The 24,453-nt window shown below is 45.1% G+C and overlaps 3 protein-coding genes across 4 annotated transcripts; 1 reads left to right on the top strand and 2 right to left on the bottom strand.

Moving 5' to 3' along the window:
* Positions 1–35: 35 nt before the first annotated feature.
* On the bottom strand, positions 36–1,108 carry LOC120452940. Its single transcript, XM_039637421.2, has one exon. It carries the CDS (start codon positions 1,008–1,010, stop codon positions 138–140), a length of 873 nt encoding a protein of 290 aa, XP_039493355.1. The 5' UTR covers positions 1,011–1,108; the 3' UTR covers positions 36–137.
* A 12,208-nt stretch (positions 1,109–13,316) lies between these two features.
* On the top strand, positions 13,317–14,778 carry LOC120452935 (serine protease 7). The gene is made up of 3 exons (XM_039637416.1): positions 13,317–13,436; positions 13,603–14,056; positions 14,112–14,778. Exons 1-3 carry the CDS (start codon positions 13,376–13,378, stop codon positions 14,689–14,691), a joined length of 1,095 nt encoding a protein of 364 aa, XP_039493350.1. The 5' UTR covers positions 13,317–13,375; the 3' UTR covers positions 14,692–14,778.
* Positions 14,779–16,602: 1,824 nt separating this feature from the next.
* LOC120452929 (heterogeneous nuclear ribonucleoprotein 87F) lies at positions 16,603–18,588 on the bottom strand. 2 transcript variants are annotated; one of them, XM_039637398.2, is made up of 2 exons: positions 17,460–18,588; positions 16,603–17,414 (listed from the first exon to the last, which is right to left on the bottom strand). In XM_039637398.2, exons 1-2 carry the CDS (start codon positions 18,407–18,409, stop codon positions 16,847–16,849), a joined length of 1,518 nt encoding a protein of 505 aa, XP_039493332.1. In that variant the 5' UTR covers positions 18,410–18,588; the 3' UTR covers positions 16,603–16,846. The 2 variants fall into 2 exon arrangements, with proteins under 2 accessions (XP_039493332.1, XP_039493334.1); XM_039637400.2 differs by having other exon boundaries at positions 16,603–17,405; positions 17,460–18,587.
* Between the last annotated feature and the right edge of the window lie 5,865 nt (positions 18,589–24,453).

The raw sequence follows: 24,453 nt of genomic DNA, 5'->3' as shown, positions 1-24,453 counted from the left end.
TAATAACACAAACAACGACAGACGAGCAACGACACTTGAGCAAATAAGAATAATAATAACGAGAGTAATCACAGAAAGGACTTGAAGAACACATTGTTACTCAATTTAGATGCAGAGTGGCTGGCTGCGAATCAAATTCAGATTTTGGCATTTGCCTCGCCGTACTTTTTACCCAGCACATAGGGAGTTTTGGTCAGCTCGGAGATGATCTCGCATTTGACTTGCTCGAAACAAGGTGAGGCATCCACATAGACCACCTCCCTCCGCTGGCTGAGGTAGGCGTTTAGGGCAGGTTCGCTTTTCCGGAACTGGGCCATCTGACGGTCCAGGAAAGTGACGTGAGCCTGAGGTCCTGGCGAGTAGCTATTGAGCAGGATTCGCATGCGAGCCATGCGCTCGTCGACTTGCAGGAAGACAAATCGATTCGGGGGCACAGTGAAGCCCTCGAAGAGCTCCTCAGCTTCGCACTTATTGTTGGGGTAGTTGATCAGCAACCAACCCCTGTGGAGGGCGTCCTCCTGGAGCAGTCTGTTCTGGATAAGATTGCCCACTGCCTGCGACCGTTTGTACACACAATCCTTTTCAATGGCTTCCTGCAGCAGTCGGGAGTGCTCGTCCTGGTCTGGCTTGTTGATGCTGTGGTAGGCCAGGACATCGGCATCCAGCACTAGGAGGTTCCAGCGCTGCGCTAGCACATGTGCCAAGGACCTTCGTCCTGATCCCGGCTTGCCGTGCAGCACTATGCGGTGGTAGAAGTTCCTAGGCAGCTGGTAGAAATCAGCTTTCACTCCCCGATGGAAGGCGTCCATCGATTTGGTGTAGATCTCAACGCCGATCCTGGTTATGTTCTCGCCCATCCATCTGCGCACATCCGTCACTCCATCCGCCACGGAAATCTCTGCCAGCAGCCGACTCATCACCTCCATCAGCTTGTGCTTCTCAATGTAGTACATAAATGCGGCACTGTACTCCACCAGCATGGCGCGGTCGAAAGTGGTGGGCGAGGACATGTCTCGTTAACTCAGCTTTAGTTATTGTGTTATTTATGAAATTTATTGCAACTAAGGTAATTCAAAAAGAAACACAATAGGTGTGGAGTGCTTGCTTCGTTTCGGAAATATTTTATTTATTTTTTTTTTGTTTATTAAGAAGCTAATGGGGGAAGCTTTGAATCCTTGTATCTGTACAGGATTTAGAGGATATGTATCCTGTATCTTCTGCACTTGCAGCTCATAACGAGAGCCTGATGAAGAGCATTACCATAAAGACGGCTGTGACTGTGACTTCTCGCATTGTTACGATCGTATTAATTGCTTCCGTTACAATATTAGAAAATGGCGCGTACTTCCGGGCAGCTGGAGAGGATTTTGGGAGCCGTATTATGGCCAAGTAATGCTGTGCCAGAAAACGGAGCCAAGAAGTGCCAGGCCAAGGCAAATTGGCCCCATATGAGAGTGCATCTGGTTGGGTGACAATATTTTGCAGCGAATTATGACAGCTCCTTTGTCTTGCCGAAATGGGACGCCACTCCCCCGAGCATTGGCATTAACAATTTAAAAAGCCGGGGCTGCTAACGGTCTGCAAAGTGTTGCCAAAATGTCTGTCATACTTTATGTTGTCTTATGAGCTGCCCGGCATGTCCTGGCCGCAGCCAAGAATCCTTATAAGGATGCCATGAATGCTTCTTGGTGGGCGGATGTGAATGCGTGTGGTTTGGGTGGCTTGAATGGTTTGAGTTTCTTGAGTTTGAGTGGTTTGAGTGGGCTAATAAAAACTAGTAAACGATGAGAAATTGCTTCCTGTTGGCGATGCTGCTGTCTTCGCAGGACACTCTCCATATTGTTATGTCAAATATGCTGTTAATATCTTGCACACACTAATATCGCATCCTTTGCTCTTCGCTTTATCCATCGGCCATCTCAGCCAGCTGGACAGGAGAAAAGCTGGCTACAGCCACGGCCTCGCAATGCATTCGGGAGCGCATTTTAATTATATAAAAAACAAAAAAAAACACAAAATCAAAATATGAATTTGAATGTGCACTGCTTTCGGCTGTTTGTTGCGCTGCCACAAAGAGCGAAACTTTTTAATTAAAGCAACTCAAAGCAAAAGCAAAAGCGACAGCGATAACAGCGCGACAGCCCCGCCATCTCACTGCTCCCAATTACATTTCGTCATTATAGCCAGCGTCCACACACTCGCATCATTCATATACACATTATATGCAGATGCATATTGCCCCCAATACGGGGCACTCTCCCCTCTGTTTTAATCGCCAAATTTGTGGCACAAGCCGCAGCCGCAGCCGCCGCCGTTTGACGCGTTTCGCAGTTATCACTGAAGAACTCGCGCTGCTCCGAGACAAGATGGCGCCCTAGAATGCCTGCTAATGGTTATCCGAATCGCAAAATGCTCTTACAGTCAATAGTACATATATATTAATATATATAAGTAAGTTTCTGCTGCAAAGGCAAAATGTGTTCTTTAAAAGTGTCATGATATGAATTTCATTTCTAAACACTGCCTATTTGTTCAAGCATGTAAAACTTGTCAATTACGAATGTATTTGTTCAAGCATGTAAAACTTGTAAATTACGAAGGTATGAAAGGGTATTTCTTTTATATTTTATAATATTTTACAAGATTAAACAAACTCGTGATTTTGTAAAAACTACGCAACACATGAATGCGAGCATATAACTCAGATACTGAGTGAAGTAAAACGGGCACACGCGAAAATCAATGACCAGGGGATTGAGGAGACTCGCCATCTTGAAAGAAATTCTATGGAGGAACCGACCAACCTCATTATCCCATTGCCAACCGTTAAAAACCGAGTCGCAATTCGCAGTGATAAGAAAAGTGACTTTCTGTGCTTGGCACGGCTGTCGAATAGGAGAAACCCCGTGGTATCGTGCACTTAGAAAAAAGACTGCCGGAAATAGAATGTGATTCCAGCGTATATTTGGCAGGCAAAAAAGAAATTTTGATAGTGTTATTAGTGAGTAATGTCCGCTTGACTTGAATAGAGTGTCTACTAGAATGCGGAGTGGAATAAGTAGAAAGTTTGCAGTGGTAGGGATATCCAGCTTGTAGTTTTGCATAATTTGCTGATATGTAAGAACTTGAGAGTTACAAATTGTTCTCCAAGTGTGATGCATTTCTAGCTAAAGATTGCCAGCGCCTTTCAAGTTTGCCGCCCGCCAACTGAGGAGCGTTTGCGTTAATCGTAGTTTCGCTACATCGCCGAGGCGATTGATGCAGTGTTCTTATCGGGTCTGTCGGTCCGCGGACCTTATCGACTTCTTGACTTCCTTCGAGGGCCCTGCTCTGAAAGGCCGGAAGTAATGAGTGCCGTGTGTTGTCGTCGCCGACGACTTGGTCTTATCAATTTCACAATTGCAGAGGGCTTTATCTGCAGCCAGCATAAAAAAGCCCGCTAAATGTGAGGGAGTTTCACTGTTTCACTGATTTTCAACCTTTTTTCTCCAACCACAAAACCCTCAGCACTCAGCGCTCAACGCCCAACAATTAAAAATCATTTTTCATCTGCCGTTCACACAATTGCTAGTCAACTTTCCATTTTCCCCAGAGGACACGAGTCCATGGCCAAAATACAAAAAAAAAAAGTGGCAACAAAGCCACACATCAACAGGCCGAAATAAAGGAGTCGGGGTTTTTTTTGGTACTCGTCCACTTTGTCATGCCGACAATTTGCTGCCAATATTTTGCGAGTTTTTTTCTGGTGCTGTGCGAATTACTCCGCTGGTTTTCCTTCAATTATGCAGCAATTGAAAAATTACTACGTGTACAACAATTTCGGTTTCAGTTCATTTTTTCGCACCTCGAAGTGGGGGCCAAAAATTGGAGAAAGGGAAAAAGGGTTGAGTTTTTAGGCTGGCAGACAACAGGTTTTAAATTTGTCACCGCAACGACAAACATGACAAACGCCAAATGAAGCGCAAATTTAATTACGCAATTTTATTGGATTAACGGGCGCAACCTGAAATGCGGATAAAAACAAATTTAAATATGCCGCACACACATGTGCCTCAGCCACGCCCATTCCCTGCCTTTTTTTGGTCCACCCCATTGGAGCTGTTGGCCCGGTCAAAAGCCGTCTAGTCGCGTAGGTGAGTCGTAAATTTACGCGCCATTGTTGGCAGATTTGGCCCAACTCCCCAACTTGCCAACTCCCTAATTCCTTAACCCCTTGATGCCCCTGTTGTTGTGTTGACGCCAATGTTGGCCACCTCCACCTCCCCCGCCCATGTGTGTTGTGTGTGTTATCTTCCTTTTTTGGCCTTTTCACTTATGCAAACGGAACATTTGAAAAATATGTTGGCAGGATAAACAGCAGGGCCACAAAGTGCAGCTGATGCCCCCAGACGAACTGGCCTCTCCAGACTCGCCAGCTTTCTGCCGCCCTGACGTTTTAATGAGCATGCAACGCTGCAACGTGCCCCTTTCCTACACAGAAAACAAATTGGATGTGGTTTTAAGAGCGAAGGAAATTCGGAATGGAAAGCACTGTCAAAGGTGTTGAAAAGTATGCCACACAAAGGGAAGTCAGTACTCGAAAGTTAAGTAGTATTTGGGTAGAAAGTATATCAACTTGTTTCTCTCAGTGCACCACCCCACTTTTCACACCCACTTTTCGGCAGCCAGCATCCTTGTTAAATTCATTAGTAAAACGTTGCACCTTCAGCGCAATTTCCAGGCAGAGATAGAGGGTCCGGAGCACACGTCTGTTTCGCCTGATGTTGCCACACAGTACACAGTGCACACGAAATTAAAACCTACCCCACCACCCATGAGCAGCCACCCCCCTCCCCGTGCCCCAACCCCTTCACTCGCCTTTTGCCACCGAAATATCAGCCACAACAACAGCAACATCCCCACCATGAACGAACAGACAACATGACATGATACCGATACTAAACTGACACTTTGACATGGACTTAACCCTAAAAACGCTTTGTTGGCTTTATTGGTGTCGGTTGCCCTCTGCTCTCTGGCCTCCCTTCCCCACTCCCCCTCCCCCCTCTCTGCCCCTGCAAATTTGGGGGCTTATGTGTGGTGGGCAGGGGGCAGTGAGGTATCAAGGTATCCACTTGATTTTTGCACTAATTTACGTGGATTAAGCGCTCGACGTGAGTGTGTGACCTGGGTATTAAGCTTAAATACCTTTTAATTGACAATTTGTGTTTGGCCGTTTGATGCCTGATTTCGTTTATTTATTGTGTGTGTGGGCGGGCTCATTAAATGTATTTAAGCCGAAACAGTGAAGAGAACCCCAATTAATCTTCTGGCTACAAAATACATAATTAACGTGATATATATACTGTACTGTACTGTATTGTATTAAAGTTTTTTCAGGCTGCACCACCTTCGATTAAACTTTCTCATCTCGCTTCTCTATCCAATTAACCTTCGGTCAGAAGTTTTCCAATTCTTCGGATTAGTTTCCATCGAAAAAGGAGCACTTCAGCTGCAGGTGAAGCTCGTCCTCATTTGTATGCCACTAAACTGTGTGGAGAAACTTTCTCCGGGCATTAAGAATTGTGTGAAATCAAATGCCTCCTTCCTTGGCCACAAATTCGATCCATCAGCTGCAAGTTGTTCGCTGGAAAGCTGAAAAGTCTCGCCACACAAGCGAAAAGTTGCACAAAAAATTGCTTAAATCAGCGGTTTTTTTTTGTCCTATGGTTTAGCTCACTTGGGGCGGAGGCGTGGGGGGCGTGGCCAGTCAGCCGCTTAAGCCGCCGCACGGTGCAGCATCATCGTCTAATTGAACCCAACAGATATTTTCAATTAGCAGCAAAACATTTGTGAGCTAAAAAAGTTTTATTTCATTTTTTCTCCTCCGGTTTTTTTTCCTTTCGCCTGCACCTTGAGCTCAAGGACTTGGGGCTTGGAGAAGGGGAGGTGAATTCCTGCGGGGAAAACACGTCCTGGCGCCAATAAAAAAAGGCACCTTAGTGCTGAGAACTTTGGCCAGTGGCGGACAAACTTTTTAATGCCATTAAAGAAGGAAAAAACGGCGGCGCTACAAGACGTGAAAACTTTGCCACCGCCTAAAAGGTGAGAAGGAAAAAATGGCCAACCAGACTGCACAGGAAAAATTCGTTATTAAACAATCTAAACAAAATAATAATATTTAAAAAAAATACAAGTTCTTTAACTCGTAAACTTATCGTAATCCTTCGACCAGCTTTTAAAGAGAAGTACTTATACCTAATTTGATACTAATATTTGAATGTCGAATGGTAAGTGCTAAAAAGGCAAGCGCCATTTAGACAGCGCCCATAAACAACGATGATCTTCTTGTTCGCATAAAATGTTCGTAACATTTTTGCAAGAGCCTCTTTATGCAAGTGCGTAAATTGAATTGATAAAAGCTTGCAGCACGAAATGCAAATGCGACCGACTGCACCGAGTGCGACCGGAAATGACTACAAAATGTTGGAAATCTACAACTTGAGATAAGGCCCCAGAGTTCAAACAAACTAATTCAAAAGTGCGTGTCCTGTGCGTTTGCGGATGTGGCACTGTTTTCGTCCTGTTTCTGCCCTGTGCGCCGCAAAAGTATGCAACACAAATCAGCGCATAATGGCTGCCATCCATGTCCACATCCATGTCCACATCCATGTCCACTTCCATGTCCACTGCGATGCCGATCCAGTGGCATATTCATGCCCATGGCCATGGGCTGTGTTTGCATTTGCCTGCAGAAACAGGAACAGTGGCGGAAGGATGTGCGGTAGCGGTGGACCTAGCAGGACCTCGACAGACCACGCATTTCAATAATTCTAATTAATTTATTAACGCTTATCAGCGGCGATAAATTTGCCATGGCAGCACTGTTTGCCCATGTGCCACGATGACGCTACCCTTTGCGGGATTAGGGCTAAAACTCTGTGCCAACTCTTTGCGGATGCTTTACTTCTGGGCCACAGGACAATCAGTTCCTGACTGACAAACTGACTGACTGACTGAGGGAACGACTGGCTGTCCACCTCCCCGAAGAAAGGCCTTTGAAAGTGCCACTGAAGATGCACATGGAGCGATAAGTTAGCCCGGCCCAGATTCGCAGCCATAAATGGAATGAAAAACTTGGAAAAACCCAGTCATTGACATCTCTCGTAAATAAGCAGGACTCGCAGGAGTCGCAGGACTAGGCGTTGATTTTAAAATGAGCCCATTGATAAGACCGAGCTGGCACAGAAGTTAAAGAAAATGCTGAGGTGGCCAAAAAGCAAGTGGAGCGTGTGTTTGATACCCAAGGGGTCGACTAACCGATACTCAGCATAAAAAACATATTGACCATATGCTATATTCTCTTTGTAGTTCATATATATGATCCAAATGTTTCATTTTACAACCAATAGATTTAATTTGAAATGCTATTTTAGGACAACTAGGGTATTTTTCGTTTACTTTGTCTTAAGCAAAGTAGCAAGCCCATAGCCCTGATTTTTACTAGGATATCCTTAACCGCTCGTTTGCCTGCCCCTTTTTTATTGTAAGCCTCGAAACGACTTTTGTTTCTGTCGCCCGAGCGACTGAAAGTGTTAAAATTTATTGACGCATTTAGATCAAAACTAAAAATTGCCTCCCATTTGCCTTATTCCACTGCGGCGATGTGGCTCATTTGTACGGGCTTCTTTCTTTTCTGCTGACTCGACAGGATTGGGTTGGTCCTTTCTTTTGCCACTGGCCCCCGAAGCTTGATTGTGTGTTGGGTGTGTTTTGTTTTAATGCCAGAGTTGCCAGGCCAATCTGCCACGCCCCCCGCCCAGCGCCCAGCATTCAGATTGCCTAGCCGGCGGGCAGAAGGGAAAATGCGAGAGATATACCTTAATGCATTTTACTCATATTGAAAAGCACTTAAACGGCGGGGGTTGCGAAAATATGAAAATCATAAAAACCTTTGGAAGGGGCGGGGCGTTGCGGGGCGGGATGTTGAACATTGTCTGAAGGTTGCTTATTTTATTATTATTTTACAGGGAATTATCTCATTTGAGTGGAGTTTGCCCCGTGCCCTACCCTGCCTTGCCATCCTGCCAGCCATCCATCCCGATATCCTGCCCGCAGTCTGCTGTGTAATGTGTGCGTAATAACATAATATCCTTAAGATATTTTAATATTGCCTGCCGCTGCATATTGAACTGCGGCGTCGTTCGCATCCAGGACCTTCCCCTCGTTTCCCCTGAAACTCGCAGTTTCCTTCTTCTGCTCTCGGTCCTGGCCGCATTTCAACATATTTGGCTTTACTTTGGCTGCCGGCTTGTTTGCTGTTTGCTCCTCGCTTTTCTTGCTTCCTGCGATTTAACAATACCTTTGTGCATCGTAAAATAATTGCCGCAGGGGTTTGTAATCTTCTGGCTTTTGGGTGGCTTGCAATTTTTACATTTCGCCCAAATTTGGCTCACCATTTTTTAGTGATTTCATTTTTTGGAGCAGCTAAAAGGTTTCCCAAACGCTGCCTTACGCCAGGGACATATTTATGGATGTTTGGCATTCTTGGCGATATGGACGACTTCATTAGGGAATTTTCATCGATTGCTTATCACGTAAAGGTGTGCTTGCCTTTAAATATTTTTACAGGAATGAAATGAAGTTTCTTTAGCTTGCGAAGTTACTGAATAAATTAATGAAATAATATTTATTTGACTTTTATTCAGCACTTTCTTCGCTATTGCCTGTGAGCTAACTCCTGGCGTAATCCCTCTAAATCCCTCATATTATATCCACAACGAATAGCCATAAACGTAAGAGTCCTCGTTATCGGTTCTCACTTAATGTTATGAGAATTTCCCCTTCACCCCATCAATCCATTATCCAATGTTTCTCCTGCTTCAGACTTCAGACTTGTGTGTTTATCAATAATGTGCTCCAAGGGCTTGGATCTCGGGTATGTTTCTGGTGTTTGGCTCATGATTGTTTTTAATAAGTCGCTGCCCTCTGCCCCCCTCCCCCTGCCCCGCGCACTTCACCCCCATGTTCAGCAGGACCGCTCGACATATGCGGCAACAATTTAACGTTGAGCTCATAAATAAAATCGCTGTCCCCTCGGCGACTTGACTCCATTTTCAGGGTTTCTTAGTCAAAGTGCGGTGACATTATTATTGGTAGAGAGTCGCCGAGTCGCTGGCAATTTGGGTATATAAGTATAAGCATAAGTATAAATATATGAGTGTGTGCGGCACTCGAGTTATTGACAAGTTTATGTGCTTAATCCTTCCATAAAGCGCGCCATTAAAATGCCAACAAAAGGTACTTTATATGAAAATTTCCGAGCCCCGCCCGTGGCGTCCACTTTTATCGTCAGCTAGCTCATCGTTCAAATTTCAATGAACGCGCCGAAATTTAAATGCTTCCTTGCACTGGGAAAAAGTATTTATACTAATTATTACACAGTAAAACTATATTGAATAAATAAAGTGTAATTAGAAAGTTGATGAGTGCGCAGAAATGACTTGCTCTGCCAGTTTTTATACTTTCTACTTCTGTGATCTTTACTAGATTTTTTTCAGGTGTATTGGAAGATATGCTTATCTGCGTGAGCCTAAGACAATCGAATGTTGTGGGCGTGTCGAATGGCACACGAAGTCGAGGCAGCTGGTTGCACTGCCTAGACTGCCTAGAGTATCGGCACCATTCTAGTGCCCCCCATCCTCCAATGGGTATTGCCTGATATGCTCGGGTATTTTTATTGCCCGTGCCCCGCGCTCGCGATTCCGTATTTCGTATCCCGTATTCCGTGCATAATAGTGTAAAACTAGACATATATCTCCCGAGCGGCTATATATTTGCCCATGGCGAGCTGCTATTTGCGGCAAAACTCACGAATTCGTAATAAAAATGATTCGCACTGCCAAACGTCGTGTGGCCAGAAGTGAGGATTTTTTTGTTTTTGGGGAGCGAAATTGAAAACGGAATGGTTCCGAGCGGAAGGCGCACAAAGGCCTTGCAAATGAAAGACAGGCATTAATTTTTGAAAATTTTTATTTACCTCCCAAAATGAAGCGAGTGCTGCGGGGGCAGGAAGTGCCGCCGATTTGGGGGAAACAAGTTGAACTCATTTCACAAGTGTTTACTAAAAAAAAAAATATATATATTTGGCTTTGGATGAGTAATACACAGCTTTGTTTTATCAGCAGGAAAGCCTTTAGGTTTGAAGTGAATTTCTGCATAATTCACAAATTAGTCAGTACTAGAGATATCTCCCTGAAATAATCACGTCTCAGAACTACGTTTGAAGCCCCATCTCCATGTGTTTCCACATTCAATCTTCTCTCCCCCCAAAAAAAAGCTTGGTTTTGGGTAGAAAAATGATGGAGCCTCTTGCGGAGCACATTTAAACGATTTCACATTTCTTAATGATTCTGACAGCTGAATGATCTTTCATTCGGGTTGCCCAAATGTGGTTTTCGTATACTCAGTTCGCGCCTGTCAGCCCCAATTTGAGATTCTGAAATACTAAAAACACTGAAATGCTGAAATGGTAAAATTCGGCCGAATTTGTGCCTCAAGTGGCGTCGGTCTTTAGTTAATGTCAGTCAGAGAGCAGAGAGTCCAGATGTTGCTTAAGTTCGGTTTGCTTTTTCTGTGGGATTAATTAGGAACGGGCTCTTTGCCACTACGCACTATGTGCACTCGCACAACAAAAGACCTCATCAAAGGGGGCAACCTGATCGGGCTTTTTAATTTTAATTCCACGGCTAATACATCATCATCGTAACACAAGTCAATGCAGGCGACCCACAAAGGTGGTGCGGTGCAGTGGCCAGTGGCTGAGTGGCTCAGTGGTTCAGTGGCTCAGTGGTGCGGTCGTGCGTGTGTGTGATAAGTCCTGGAAAGCGCCGGACTACACGTTCTAATTTTCACAACAGTTGGTAATGCACACAACCCTCAGGGCACCCCCTATTTTCGCCTTGATTTCCTCACATCCCAAAACGATAACTACACTGGGAGAAATGTGCCAAATTCTTTGATTTTTGGCGCATTCCAAAAGTATAAGTATGCATCAATATTTTTTTGACATGTCTTCTTCTTCTTCTATTTTCTTATCACCTTATAGGAAGTGTTTTGTAGAACTATTTTTGTTCATTTTGAAATCACTTATCTCTTAGCTCCAAGCTCTTAAATCGGACTGCACAGATTTCATATTTAAAATGTGAAAATTATTTTAAATTGTTAAGTGTAGGCTAGTGCGAAAATCAAGTCGAGGCCGCATCCCGAATCCGCGGCACATCCTGGTGGTGTTGTTTCAATTTCGTGTTGCCCTTGTTGGTGGTGGCAACGTCAAGGTGAAAGCCGCTTAAGGTGGATGTGGATGGGGTGAAGGACGAAGCGAGGACGAGGCAGGAGTCCATTGTTAGGACTCAACATGTGCGCGATTGGATTAAGTGGCGAGCGACTGCGATTCAAGGACAATCAATGGAACAGCACGAGAGTCCTGTGAGTCCTGGGAGTCCTGTGCCCGTGCCCGTGCTTCGCCACCTTCTGTCCAAATCGAAGCTAGACCGCGTAACAGAAATCCATTAAGGTGACCGTTTTATTTGCTACATTAGCGATGGTCGGGGTGGCGACTTAAATGGATGCATTTAGCCATCTGGCTGCATTTCGCCAGTACAAGAGTGTTAATTGAGACTTCTTTTTATTGCTTTCGGAGTGGGTAGTCATGCGGAATGGTCAGAATGGCCAGCACACGCAGATAGTCTCATTTCCGAGCTCAAAATCAAAGGTTCTGCATGCAAATGCCGAGTGAAAGGATACCGTACAGGATTCGGGCAGCTGCTACTTGGCGCTGAGGAACGCCCACGTGCCGTAGAAATGCTGTAGAAATGCCGGGAATGCCGTCCCGGAATTTCCAATCAATTTTAATTGGCACCCCATCGATGGATGACAGCGAGAAGAAATCCAAAATATTTGTGCATAATTTTAATTAGAACATTTTTCTATTTGCGCAATTTATCTTGTGAGCTTGTGCCGCCGGGACACTTTACTTAGGAACCGAACCGGTGGCAGACCAGCAGACGTTCAATGGCTGTCAGTGGCAGTGGCAGTGGCAGTGCAATAAATTATTTTAAACGAGCATATCGAAGATGTGTCGCCCTCTAAAATTCAACTCACACACATGTCGCCGTTTGGCTACAAATATTCCAAATATTTTTATGGCTAGATCCCTGGATCCCTGAATCCCTGGAGCCGGGCGTAGGTATCGTCGTAGGGATTTATGTGCAATTGGGGGGGACTCGGAAATAGGAGATAAATCTGCTGCCCACTCAAGCGGCCAGCCAATCAAAGTTGCAGTCACTTAAATGCTCGCAGCGGGACGCTCTCTCTCTCTCTGTTTCTCTGCTGCCGGAAAACTCATTTAAGTTTTCCTCGGCCAGAGAGATAGGTGAAAAGGATAAGGTCGACTCCAAGGGATTGGCCAACTTTGGTCCGGCTTAATTGCCCAGTGTCCTTGCAGCGAAAGGGGCGCCTTAATTGCCTCAGCCTCTGATTCTGATTCTGACTCCGATTCTGCCTTTTGACTCCAGTGCTTAATTGCCATTCAGTCCTTTTTAATGGACTCCACTGTACGGGGACACTGGCCCATGTTCATTAATGACCACCACGGCTAGATTTCCGCTCACCTCCTTTCGTAACTTTTGCGAAAACCCTGTCGATACCAGATACCAGATAGACTTGCAAATGCCAGCATTTTAATGGCAGCATTTTTGACTTATCTCTCCATCTGGGCATCCTGCATGTCCTGCGTGGTCCTGTGTGTCCTTCGTGCCCCTTTGGGGCACTCTCAGCTCGTTTGTGTTGCATAAATTTGCCCAAATTGTTTTGCTACCGTCCGATAAGACGCCGTCGATGGCATGACAATTAGCCCGAAACTACATTTAAAATATTACTTGTGGTCCTCCGAGTCTCTGCTCCTGTGTCCTGTATCTGGTATCCTGTAGCCCCTCTCGTCCTTTGCCAGCATTAATTGTTTCTTGGGGTCGTCTGTCGAAAGTGCAAACACAATCGGATTGCTGATATCCCGAATATTGACTATTCGTCGAGAATGACAACGAGTCAGTGGTTCATTTCGGGGCATACATGTTGATTTCGAAACTATATTCAAGCAAGTATTAATTAACAATTTTTTGTATCTTGGGTTGGTTCTAAGAATTTTTTGCTTGCTTTATTTATTTGGGATTTTTCACTTTGGCAGTAAACTCGCATATATTTTGTATGGTCTGATCTTTAACTTATTGAAATGATAACAGCAAGTAATCGCACTTTTGGCAGAGAAAGACTCTGGCATATTTTTCGTGTCCATCAAACAGATCGCAGTCGATGCTTACGGAGTTCAGTCGCAATCGCAATGAAGGTGATCGCAGCGGTTTTGCTCTGTATTTTGATTAACCGCACGGCCGGTACACAGTGTAAGTGCACAAAGTGGAAATTCCACCGAACATTGTGTTTTTTATAAATAAATAATTCGGAATAAACACCGAAATAAAAAAATAATTCGGAATAAACACCGAAATCAGTAGACAACTCAATGGACGAATAATAGAAATCGGTTTACATATTTATGGTCGTTTGCAGACCCAGAATGTCGGAATCCCAACCAGCGACGTGGAATGTGTGTGTCCATTGACTTGTGCGTGCCCCTGTATTATGTATTATCGAAGAGTGTAATTACAAACTCTGAGAATCAGTTCATCCGAGAGTCCCGTTGCGCATCAGACCAGAGCGACCCGCCAGTCGTCTGCTGCACTGCGGATAAGGACTACGACAGGTGGCGTGGTGAAATACTTCCGAGAGATGCCAGATTGCTTCCCGATCGGTCCATCTGTGGTGGCGACGTAGTGCACGCGCAGATCATAGGTGGCAGGGAAGCTGTCCTCACGGAATACGCTTGGATGGCGCTACTAGAGTACCAGCCAGCGAATGGATTGCAATTGAAAACGGTCTGCGCGGGATCACTGATCAATCACCGATATGTTCTAACAGCAGCTCACTGCCTTTCGGCAGATACCATGTACCGAAACGGCAACCTGTAAGCACCCCAATATCATTTGCTTTGGTTTTATGATTAACGATTATCTTCTCAGAGTCTCTGTGAGATTAGGCGAGCACGACACTAGCACCGCGGTGGATTGCCAAAATGGAATATGCCTATCGAGCGTTGTGCACATCCCGGTCGAGAAGTTCCACATGCATGAGAGCTACGGAACCCGTAGGAACTGGTACGACATTGGTCTGATCCGCTTGGCGAGAGATGTTCTCTATTCGCCCAGCATTCGACCTGTTTGCTTGCCCTCGACTGTGGGTGTGCGGCAATGGCAACCCGGCCAGTCGTTTACCGTTGCAGGATGGGGTGAGACCAACACCAGTTTGAGTAGTCCTGTCAAGTTGAAAGCACAGGTCACCTACGTGGAGCCTGATAGGTGTGCTCACTTGTACGTCAACTATACTCCACTGGGCAACTCCCACTTGTGCGCCAGTGGTAGAAGGCAAAGCGACAGCTGCGAAGGTGACTCCGGCGGACCACTAATGGCATTTCAAGAGGGCGTCTGGGTCCTTGGGGGCATTGTGTCCTTTGGCATTCGTTGCGCCTCTGTCTACTATCCTGGTGTCTACACAAATGTTATTTTCTACGAAAGTTGGATCCATGAGACTATGCGACCATAAATCATATAAATCATATATGTTTAATCACTTCTCTTATCAATAAATGTTGGAAAATATTGTTTGCGTTGTACCAACGATTTTGTTTAAATAAGCATTTAATATATTATCTTCTTGAGTGCCCAGCACTGAGTTCCAACATTTTCTTCGCTCATTTCAACCTGCCACTTGAGGCAGCCTCCGCTCATGGTGCACTTACATTTAATGAAAAAAAAGGAGCATTATTATTAAATTATACCCCGGGAAAAAAACCCCCTCTCTCACCTCTGCGCTGCTGCCATTCGAGAGCATGACATAAACATAAACTTAGCGCCTTTTGTGTGAGCGAGTCCTGCGGGTGTTCCGTTTCTTGGGTATGTATATATACTTATCCTGTCCCGGCCGGCGGCTGGCAGCAACAACAACAAGAGCGGCAACAAACACCTTTAATATTTTCATTATGAAGTCATTCAGCGCGATTATTAACGCGTGACCCCCAAGGCGATGCACAGCAGCCAGAGCGAACGGTCAAAAGCGGACCAAAGTTCAGGTCCACCCTAATGGACAACAGCAGCAAAGCTGGCGAACAGTTTTCAGTGCACTGACAGAAAATGTTTCTATTGCTGTCAAGTTTGAAGCGATAACACATAGAAATTATATCAGTCGCTGCTTTTCGGATGTTCTCGTTTTGAAATTTTGATTTCTTGGCGCTTTGAGAAATAATCTTTTGCTGACTACACTGTTCAGACTGTGATTTAAAACGATTTTCTCTCAGTGTGCTACAGCGCTGAGGTAAATTACAATTTTTGCTTATAAGTGGCAGCCGCTGGGCAAGTGCAGCTGTACCTAATAATCATAATAATTGCGCCATGGGCGTCGACAGCGTCGTCAACTTTTCCAGACGCCAACGCCGCCCCCATTTTCCGCGCCCATCTCCGGCAACAACAATTGCTTATAAAGTGCGTGTGACACATTAACGGGAAAAGTCCGGCGCGAAAAGCGGGAAAGCCTTGGCAGACAGGGGAAAAAAAGGCAAATAAAACTCGCGGCCAGTGGGCGAACTTCAAAAGAAATGAAAGGAGAGGAGAGGAGAAAATAAAAGAAAAGAAAAGTCCTTTAATGCCGTGAATTTTCCGCGGGATTTCTATAAAGTGCAGCGGGGCGGTGGGGATGGGGAAATTAGATGGGGGGTCACTGCGGTTTCAGCCGCGCAAATTGAAAAAATGTTCGTGCGTAAATTGGCTTTTGGGCCGGGGATGTTCTCCATATCGGCCAGGTCACCTCACATCCGCAGTGCTTTCCACTTTTTCAAATTGAATTTCGTTTCGAGAGCTCCTGAGCGGGCCAAGCGGAAAGTGAAAGTGGAAAGCGTGGAAAAGCGGGGAAAAGCAAAGGAAAAGCGAGGAAAAGCAGGGAAAACCGGCAGCAAATTAAAAAGAAATTAAGCCAATTTGCCTGTACAAGCCAGGATGTGCGGCTCAATTTCAGGAGCCGTGGCCAAAAGTGGCCGCGACTTGTTGTGGCTCGTAAATCTTGGCCCATAAATACCAGGGCCTTCTGCTCCTTTTCGCCTCACTTGCCAAACGTCTTTATTCCGGCGTAAAATTCTTTAATCTTGTTCAATTCAATTAGTTCAAGTTGACTAGTTAATGCCGCTCCAAGTGTCCGCGAATGTCCTTTTTGTCCGCCGGAGGTGAGCTATCTTCCTGCCCCGACTTTGTCACCGAGCATTAACTTTTGCAATTTATGGGTACTCCAAGCGGAATGGCTGAATAGCTGGCGTCCTGATGTTTATGGTTATCCGGGGCTGATCAGCCTCTAATTAGGGAAATAACCTTTTCCACTTTCTGGAGTAGAAATAAATTAGGCATAGTGATTTGTATAATGTTCCTCCTCAGACTAGAACTGATCTAGAAAAGTTTTTGCGTAAACTGCTTTTGTATATGTTCGGTCAATGATTTATTTATTTCTTCGCCTAATCACGGAATTTAACAAAAGCGTAAGAAATAAGCCAATGAATTACACAATGTGAATTTGGAATACGTTTAAAATGGCAAGGCGATTGCCGTCTTGATTCCCGAGGACGAAGTGTACGAACATCAGAGGATACAAATCTAATAATATAATATAAGAGACCTGTGAAAAGTTTATTGAAAGATCTCGCCACGCTGAACCCGATTCAGTTGTCGCCCACAACTGGCTCATGATCACTTGGCACTCCTGTCGATCCAGCGAATGGAGAAGACGCACTCATGGCAACGGTTATGGCCTCCAAGTCCTGGCGTGGCGAGGATACGGGCGTGGAGCTATCGTCGCGGGGCTTAGCCTTTCCGAAGATCAGAGCAGCCTGCTTGGTCTCGGCCAGCGAGTTAATGGGTGCAGTCACTGTCCTTGGCTTCAGCACCAGCTTGGGTCGATCATCATCGTCGAGTACACCGAACTGATTGCTCGAAGTGGGACCGGTACCAGATGATCCCGATTCGGATACTCCGTGGACAGGATTACTGTTGTCCGCGCCAAAGTTGCCGTTCCCATTGCCATTGTAGCTGCCAGAACTGCCAGCGTTGTTGGGATTATAGTGTCCTCGGCGATCGCGGTTGCGATTTTGCACAAAATTGGTATAGTTGCCATTTCCATTTATGCCCCCGAATCCACCGCCTCCATTTCCATTGAAGTTCCGCTGCGGATTCCCGCCCCTAACCACTCCAGCACCTCCTCCGCCCCCGCTGTTCAAGGAGCTGGAATTGCTAGTCAAGTTGATTTAAGTGCTCGATTGTCACTCCATTTCTTACCGATTGAAGTTGTAGTTGCGATTGCGCTGGTATCCTCCACTGCTCGACGAATGATGATCCTCGCGGTCATCGTAGTGACGTGGAGCTCCTCCTTGGTAGCGATTGCCATTACCATTACCATTCCCATGGCCGTTGCCCATTCCGCCACTGCGATCACCTGCACCACCACGGCTTTTGAAACCACCGCGAGTGGTGCGGTTGTAGTTGATGGACGTGGTGCTTTGGGTGGGGCTGCTGTTGGACATATGGTGGTTGCTGCTGCTGCGCGCTTCCCTCCGGCGACACTGATGGGATCCCACACTGTCGTCCCGCCGATAGTTGCGCCTTTGGTAGTAGGGATTGCTACCGTTTCCACCACCGGCGCCGCCTCCTCTTCCGCCGCCACCACCTCTCTCATGACCGCCCAGACTTTGGGAGCCACCGACTGGAGGAGCGCCGCCAGCTCCGCTGGAACCGGGCGTCTGCCGGCGATGGTCGGCTATATCGATGCGCAGGGGGGCCGAAAAGTTGTCCAGCTTGATGCGGCCGTTGCAAGAGAGAGCCCTCTTCAGTTGGGCCAAGGTCTCGAACTCCACGTAGCCGTAGCCCTTGAACTCATCGGTCTCACGGTCCTTGATCAGGCGCACATTCTTCACCTCGAAGTCCGAAAAGATCTTCATCACATCGCCCTGGACGAGACCCTTGGGCAGGTTGCCCACATAGGCGATGAACGGTGGTTCCGTGGGCACCTGACGCTGCCTATCGCGATCCCTGTCACGATTGCGATAGTCGCGGAAATTGCCGCGATTGTCCCGATTGTCACGATTGTCACGATTGTCGCGATTGTCGCGATTGTCGCGATTGTCGCGATTCTCCCGATTGTCCCGAGTATAGTCTCGGTTATCGCGATTGTAATTGCTAGTGTGGTCGCGGCTGAACTCTCGGTCCCGCTGGCTGGAGCGATTGGCCATGCTCTTTAGTCCTAGTCCCGATCCTACAAAAATATATGTACCTAGTCGTAGTAGCCACGCAAACCTCTAACCACGGACACACGGAACACCAAACGCTGAAAGAAAAGTCTGGAGCTCGATATTCCAGACGCTGTTGATAAGTCTACGCGAGACGAGGGACTGGATTTGGAGCTACAGGGCTGCTTTAGATTTCTGACAACCCGGTGACACTAATTTCAACTCCACTCGATTGAATTCTGTTCAAATATATATGAAGTTGCACGAATTTAATTATAAGTAAATTCGCATTTAAAATGTATACAATGTATACAACTTGTTTGAAACTGCGCAAATGGCGGAGGTCTGTTTACAGCCCAGCTTGAATAAAATCTGCTGCATGCGGAGCACAGAGCTCCGAGTTAAGGTAAACCATAAATGATTAATTACGGCGCCAGGCTCCAGACCCATTCCCCTTTTTTCGCAAAACATGTGTAAGCAGCAGCTCCATCTTCTCCGCCAGTTTGTGTTTGTTTTATGGATAATGCCAACAAAAGCAGCAACAGCCAGTACATGAAAAAGTCAACAGAAAATAGTGCAGCAGCAGCAGCAACAGCAGCAACATGATGCAGCAGCAGAGAAGCGCTTTCTGTTTGCCCCGCGAACTCATGACTCATTTTTGTACATTTGTCAAAATGTGTGCCATACATCATTTTAAACAGTGCCGCCTGGGGGGAGGGCTAAAGGTTGAGCAGAGTGAGGGATCACTGTATTTTAGCCACAGCCCGGCTTTTATTGAAAGCCCTGTCTCGTTCCACTTTTCCGAGCCATCTCTCCCCTCTCTCTCTCTTGCACTCTATTCAGGAAAACCTTGTCCCAGTGTTTCGAAAGACTCAACGCATGGAGTCCAAGATAAATCGCCAGCAACACGGAATTAAAAACTGATGTAGCGATTAATTTATCACTTGCAAGCACTGCACTGAGAACACTTTATAGCACTATTTATACCCTAGTTAGGAATTGAGTACTAATAATTAATATAAATGAAAGCATTGTTCATAAACTATCTTCTGTCTTCATGGACTTGTAGTTCCTTTTAAGGAAGTTTTTTAAATGGTTTTCTTTCATTTCAATTCAATAGAATCGCCATGTCAAACGCAGTTTTATATGTACACAGGGATTTATTTTTAGGAAATGCTATGCATTTCTCGCAGTGCATCTGGAAGAAGAGTCGCAGCTTCTGGCAATATTTAACTAACAAGTTGCAGTGAGCAAGTGGAGACGTTTGAATGGTTCTATCCGAATGGAATCGAAGTGCACGGAGTTGGGCAGTAAATAAATTACGAGCGGCAAATAAACGCGCTTCATTGCACCATCGATGGACAGTATAGCCTTTGCTGGAGAGGTGGAAAATGGGGGGCGTGGCAAATGAAGGGAGCCAAAGGGAGCCAAGGGAGCCAAAGGGAGATGTATGGACAAACAGAGACAAACAGAGACAAGCAAACGGAAACGGAAACGCTTTCAGCTGTCGAATTTGTATGAGTGTATGAAAGTGGCCAGTCTCCAGTTCGCAGCGAATCAAGAGCTTTTGTTGTAAGCGCTCCATCATTTGATTGTTGCAACTGCGAAGGACTCGGGGCGAGGCTGGCTCATCGATCAGAATTAATAAAGATTTGGTCCTCGGTGATTGACTGACTGACCCACCTCGACCAGCTGCGCTTTCCATTCCCCCACTCATGAAACTTTGGAATAGAGCATTTGTTTCTAATCGGGCAATCCCACTTGAATGGCACAGAAGCGTAAACGATTTTAGTATTACACGACATTAGCGAAATGAAATTGATTTCGAGGCCGCTCCAGAACCACCCACCACCCACCATCCACCATCCCTTGCGAGCTCATCATCATAATGATGTGTGCCGCAAGTATGCAGCGAAAGTGTTTCACTCCATTAGTGCACTTGTAGTACCAGTACCTCACATATCATTCGATAACTCGGTGGTCGGGGCATGGACCGCTCACTAATCATATTAAGCGAAATTCATACGTCGCCGCATTTATGCGATTTACCCAGGATACCCAGGACACGCAGGATACCCGAAAATAAGCAAAAACCAACTGAAAACATATAGGGGGTAGCTTCCATCTAGCCATTGTTGTGACTCGGTCTGGCAACATTTTTCGCTGTCGTTTAAACTAATTGAGTGTTACAAATTTTATGTGCAAAATCTTTAAGCTAAATTGAAATTTGTTTTCCTTTTGCCCCGCTGTCGTACATTTTGCCACATACGATGCTCATACGGTGCTCACTATCCCCGTAATCCCACATCCTGTATCTCGTATCCGTAAGTGAACCCATTTAAGGGGGGGGTAGGGTTTTAAAGGGAGAAAAAAACAGGTTTTTACAGATTTTTTTTTGGGCGTACGGTAAAAGTAAATTTATTTCTGATTATTGTACATTAAAGAGTAGTATTTGAACTATATTCTGTGAAATATTGGTTGAAAAATATTGAAAATTGACCGAATGGCAGCAATTCTTCGCAGGCGCCTCAGAAAAAATACATTTTGCGGTGCACGTCATACCTCAGCACTGGATAATCTGATATGAAATACCCAAAGTTTTTCCATCAATTTTTATGTCCCTCTAGGTATCCCTGTCGAGTTTTTCCATTTATTATAATTTTTGAACTTTTTACAAAACTTGAAAGTGAAAATACCGATTTTTGGCCAAAGTTCATGACTATTGTTGTTAATAATAAAAAAATTAAAATCAAAAACGAAAAAATCTCGACAGGGTTACCTCATAAATTATGTAAGGAAATACTGTAAAAAATTTGAGAACGATCGGTTGAATAGATTTTGAGATACAGAGTGCACCGACTCAAAAAACATCGATTTGAGAAAAACGTGTTTAAAGTTTTTGTTGCTGTCTTCCCCGCTGAGGGATTACTCAGGTAGTCGTTCGAGACCCGCCTACTTCCAAAGCTATATCTTTGTGAGTTTTGCTCCGATTGACTTCCTATTTACAGACAACAATCTTGAGTTACTATACTTTCATAATATGCAATTAAAAAAAATCACTTTTTTTGAACCCTCAAAACCCTACCCCCCCCTTAATGTTATGTGCACATTCTGGTTGCTCATATCCGCCAGTGCGTCGAACCATTTTAAAATGCCCGAGTTGAGGTATGTTCGACTGGTTTTTGTCCACGAAACTCGGCCTACGGGGTGAAGTGGCTTGCCTTTGGGGTTTTTTCCAGTTTCCAGTTTTCTGGGGTGGGTGAGGTTAAGATACGAGTTGCGAGTGGCGCTTCCCTTTCATTTTCATAATTGAGGTTGAAGTTCGCGATGAAATATTAAGTGTAATGGGCAAGCACTTTGTATGTCTGCAGGCTTTTATGTGTTTGCCTAAATGTACAATTTATTTGTTTATTCAGTTCTCAATATACTTGTTTAAAATATATGTTATAAAAAGGTTTAGGCTGAGAGGTTAACTTTTTGATGATAAATCAAAGAAATCATTGCAAATTATACCATTTATTGGCGCAGTTTCTTTGCCTATGACACACAGAGCTCCCACTCCATTTGGCTCCAATACCCCCAACATAATGTCAGCTAATTAAACTGCCAACGGAGTGTATTTGCAAAACAATTTACATAATTTACGATGCAAGACAATTGGCAGCGGAGACCGAGAAAGTCAAAAGCAAAGGCTTGCAGGCCAATAAACAGAATTGCATATGAAATGCCAAATGCCGGGGATATTTGAAAGTATGAATTGTTCGGGCCAAGATAAGGAAACAACAAATACTCCAAATTGGCGACGTTATGGCCGAGAACAAAGCCCACACAAAGTGTGGGTTTAGAATAAAGCGCAACTATCGTCTGAGATTTATCATTGGCCCGGCCATATATCAAGTGTTTTGGCCAAATAATATAATATATGGGCCCTTGCCAAGTCCGCAATTACCAGCAGCAACTGTCGCGGCGTTTTGAAAAATGAACATGCAAGCCAGCTCTATGCTCGCAGTATTCTTTGTATCGGCCAGTCCCATAGATTTATGCCAATTTGATACTCCAAGTGATGCTGATTTATGGCCACTCGGATTCCACGCTTCAGAGAACTTTCGGCGCGGCCATAAAGACATAAATAATGCCGGCGATCAAATTGCTACCTTCATGTGTCGATAGTGTGTGGCAAGTAGATGAGCGCTGCTGTCGAAGTACAGAGTTCCTTGGCTTGCCATTGTTGTACTTTCAATTAAGGCAATTGATTTTAATTAGACCACGGCTTACCATAAACATATTCCAAAGAAATTATTATTAAACACGCGACCCTCGCCGGGGAGGTGGCCATCAAGTTCTTCCTCACCTCACCTCGCCGTCGCCGCCACGAGGGGCGTAACTTAATATCTGCTCTAGCCATTCGCTTCAATTAGCAGGAATTATATGGCCAAGTCGGGTTGCAATGCATCCAGCACCCAGCACCCAGCACCCAGTGCCCAGTACCCTGCACAGGAATGTGCCCACATCTCGGGCCAACTGCTGCTGCCGAATGCCGAAGTTGGAGGAGGTAGAGAAGCCATATTCCTTAATTGGCCGATATAAAGGGGGGCAATCGCACAGTGAGGAAAAACTAACATCAATAGATAGAAAAGTCAAAACAAAATGAAGATCACTCAGAGTGAAGATCAAGGAATTGATCTTTATTGATGGTTAATGCTTAATGATCGTAGAGGTGGATTTTCATTACAAAAATCGATTTAGCTGGTCATAGTTTCTCGCAGTGCCTTTAACGGCGACGTGCCTCAATTGAGGTGATCAACGTTAATTGAAAGCCAGCGCGGATGACTCAGCCGCCGGCTCATTAAGTGGCTGGGAAATGGGAACGGAGGCTGACGGAACTCGCAGCAAATTCGAGGAGGCGAGGCGAGGCGATCAAGATGAAAAATTAACATTTCGCGCATCATTAAAATTCCAATAGAAGAGATGGTCGGCGGACTTTGCCATATGGAAATCGTTGACAAATGTAGCAACGTGCTCAATGTCTCCATTTTCCTATTCATTTTCTTATTCACTTTCATTTCCACATATCTCACTGTGGTGTACTTGTTGTCCCTGTTTTTCTTGTCAGCTGCTGCCGAGCGACCGCCTGGCTCATTTGTCGCCGTTTCCTTGGGAGCCGGAGAGTGGGAAAAACAAATGCGTCAACACCGAATTTTCATTTGGTTAATGTGTGACTAGAACTAAAAACTAAATACGCCTCGGCCGCATTATTCTCAGCCGCTGTTTTCCGGGACACATTCGAGCACATCAGTGGAATAATAACATGAATTAATCAATTTGTCATGTTGATATTTGTTTGGCAATTTATTTACCATGTGCGCAGAGGCAGAAGCAAAGACCCATCGAACTGGACCTGAAACTGAGGAGTGGTTCCGCTCTGGGCTCTCGACTGTTGGGTTTTATTTTTGGAACCACTTGTACACTGGCTGGGTGAGTACTTGGATACTGCTCTATATGTTATGTGGCATGTGCAACGCCGGCAATTGTGGCCAGTAATTGATGGCACTACTCACTACTCACACGCAGACACTTCGGGAGCGGCTTTCCCGGGAGATTAGTTGCGATTCAATGGTTAATTATCATCACAGATCGCGGCTGGCACAGCTGTGGATATGCTATGTAGATAGAGGTACCCAAACAGCGAAGACTCCAAACTGGAATTGCCATTTTGTGAGTTTTTGTCCCCAGCAAATCATTCAACAGCGCTGAAAACAAATAAACAAGCGAAGTCGCACAAGAAGGTTTAACTCATTTGGGTGCACTGGAAAAAAAGAGTCCCTTTAAGAGCAATACATAATAAATTATTGAAAAAAAAAATCAAAAATATATTATCCTGTTGAACTGTATGCTACCACAATCACTCAACATTAATGAACTATTTTGCATTGAATATTTAGCTTAATTCTTAAACTGCACTTTTCTTTGTGTGCCATTGATGATGATGTCACCTTGCTGAGAATGGCATATCCCCTGCCATAAAGCAAACATCTCCATAAACCCAT

The sequence above is a fragment of the Drosophila santomea genome, chromosome 3R (assembly GCF_016746245.2).
Source record: "Drosophila santomea strain STO CAGO 1482 chromosome 3R, Prin_Dsan_1.1, whole genome shotgun sequence".
Taxonomy (NCBI): domain Eukaryota; kingdom Metazoa; phylum Arthropoda; class Insecta; order Diptera; family Drosophilidae; genus Drosophila; species Drosophila santomea.
Note: the sequence above shows the minus strand (reverse complement) of the source record. Positions and strands in the feature narration are given on the sequence as shown.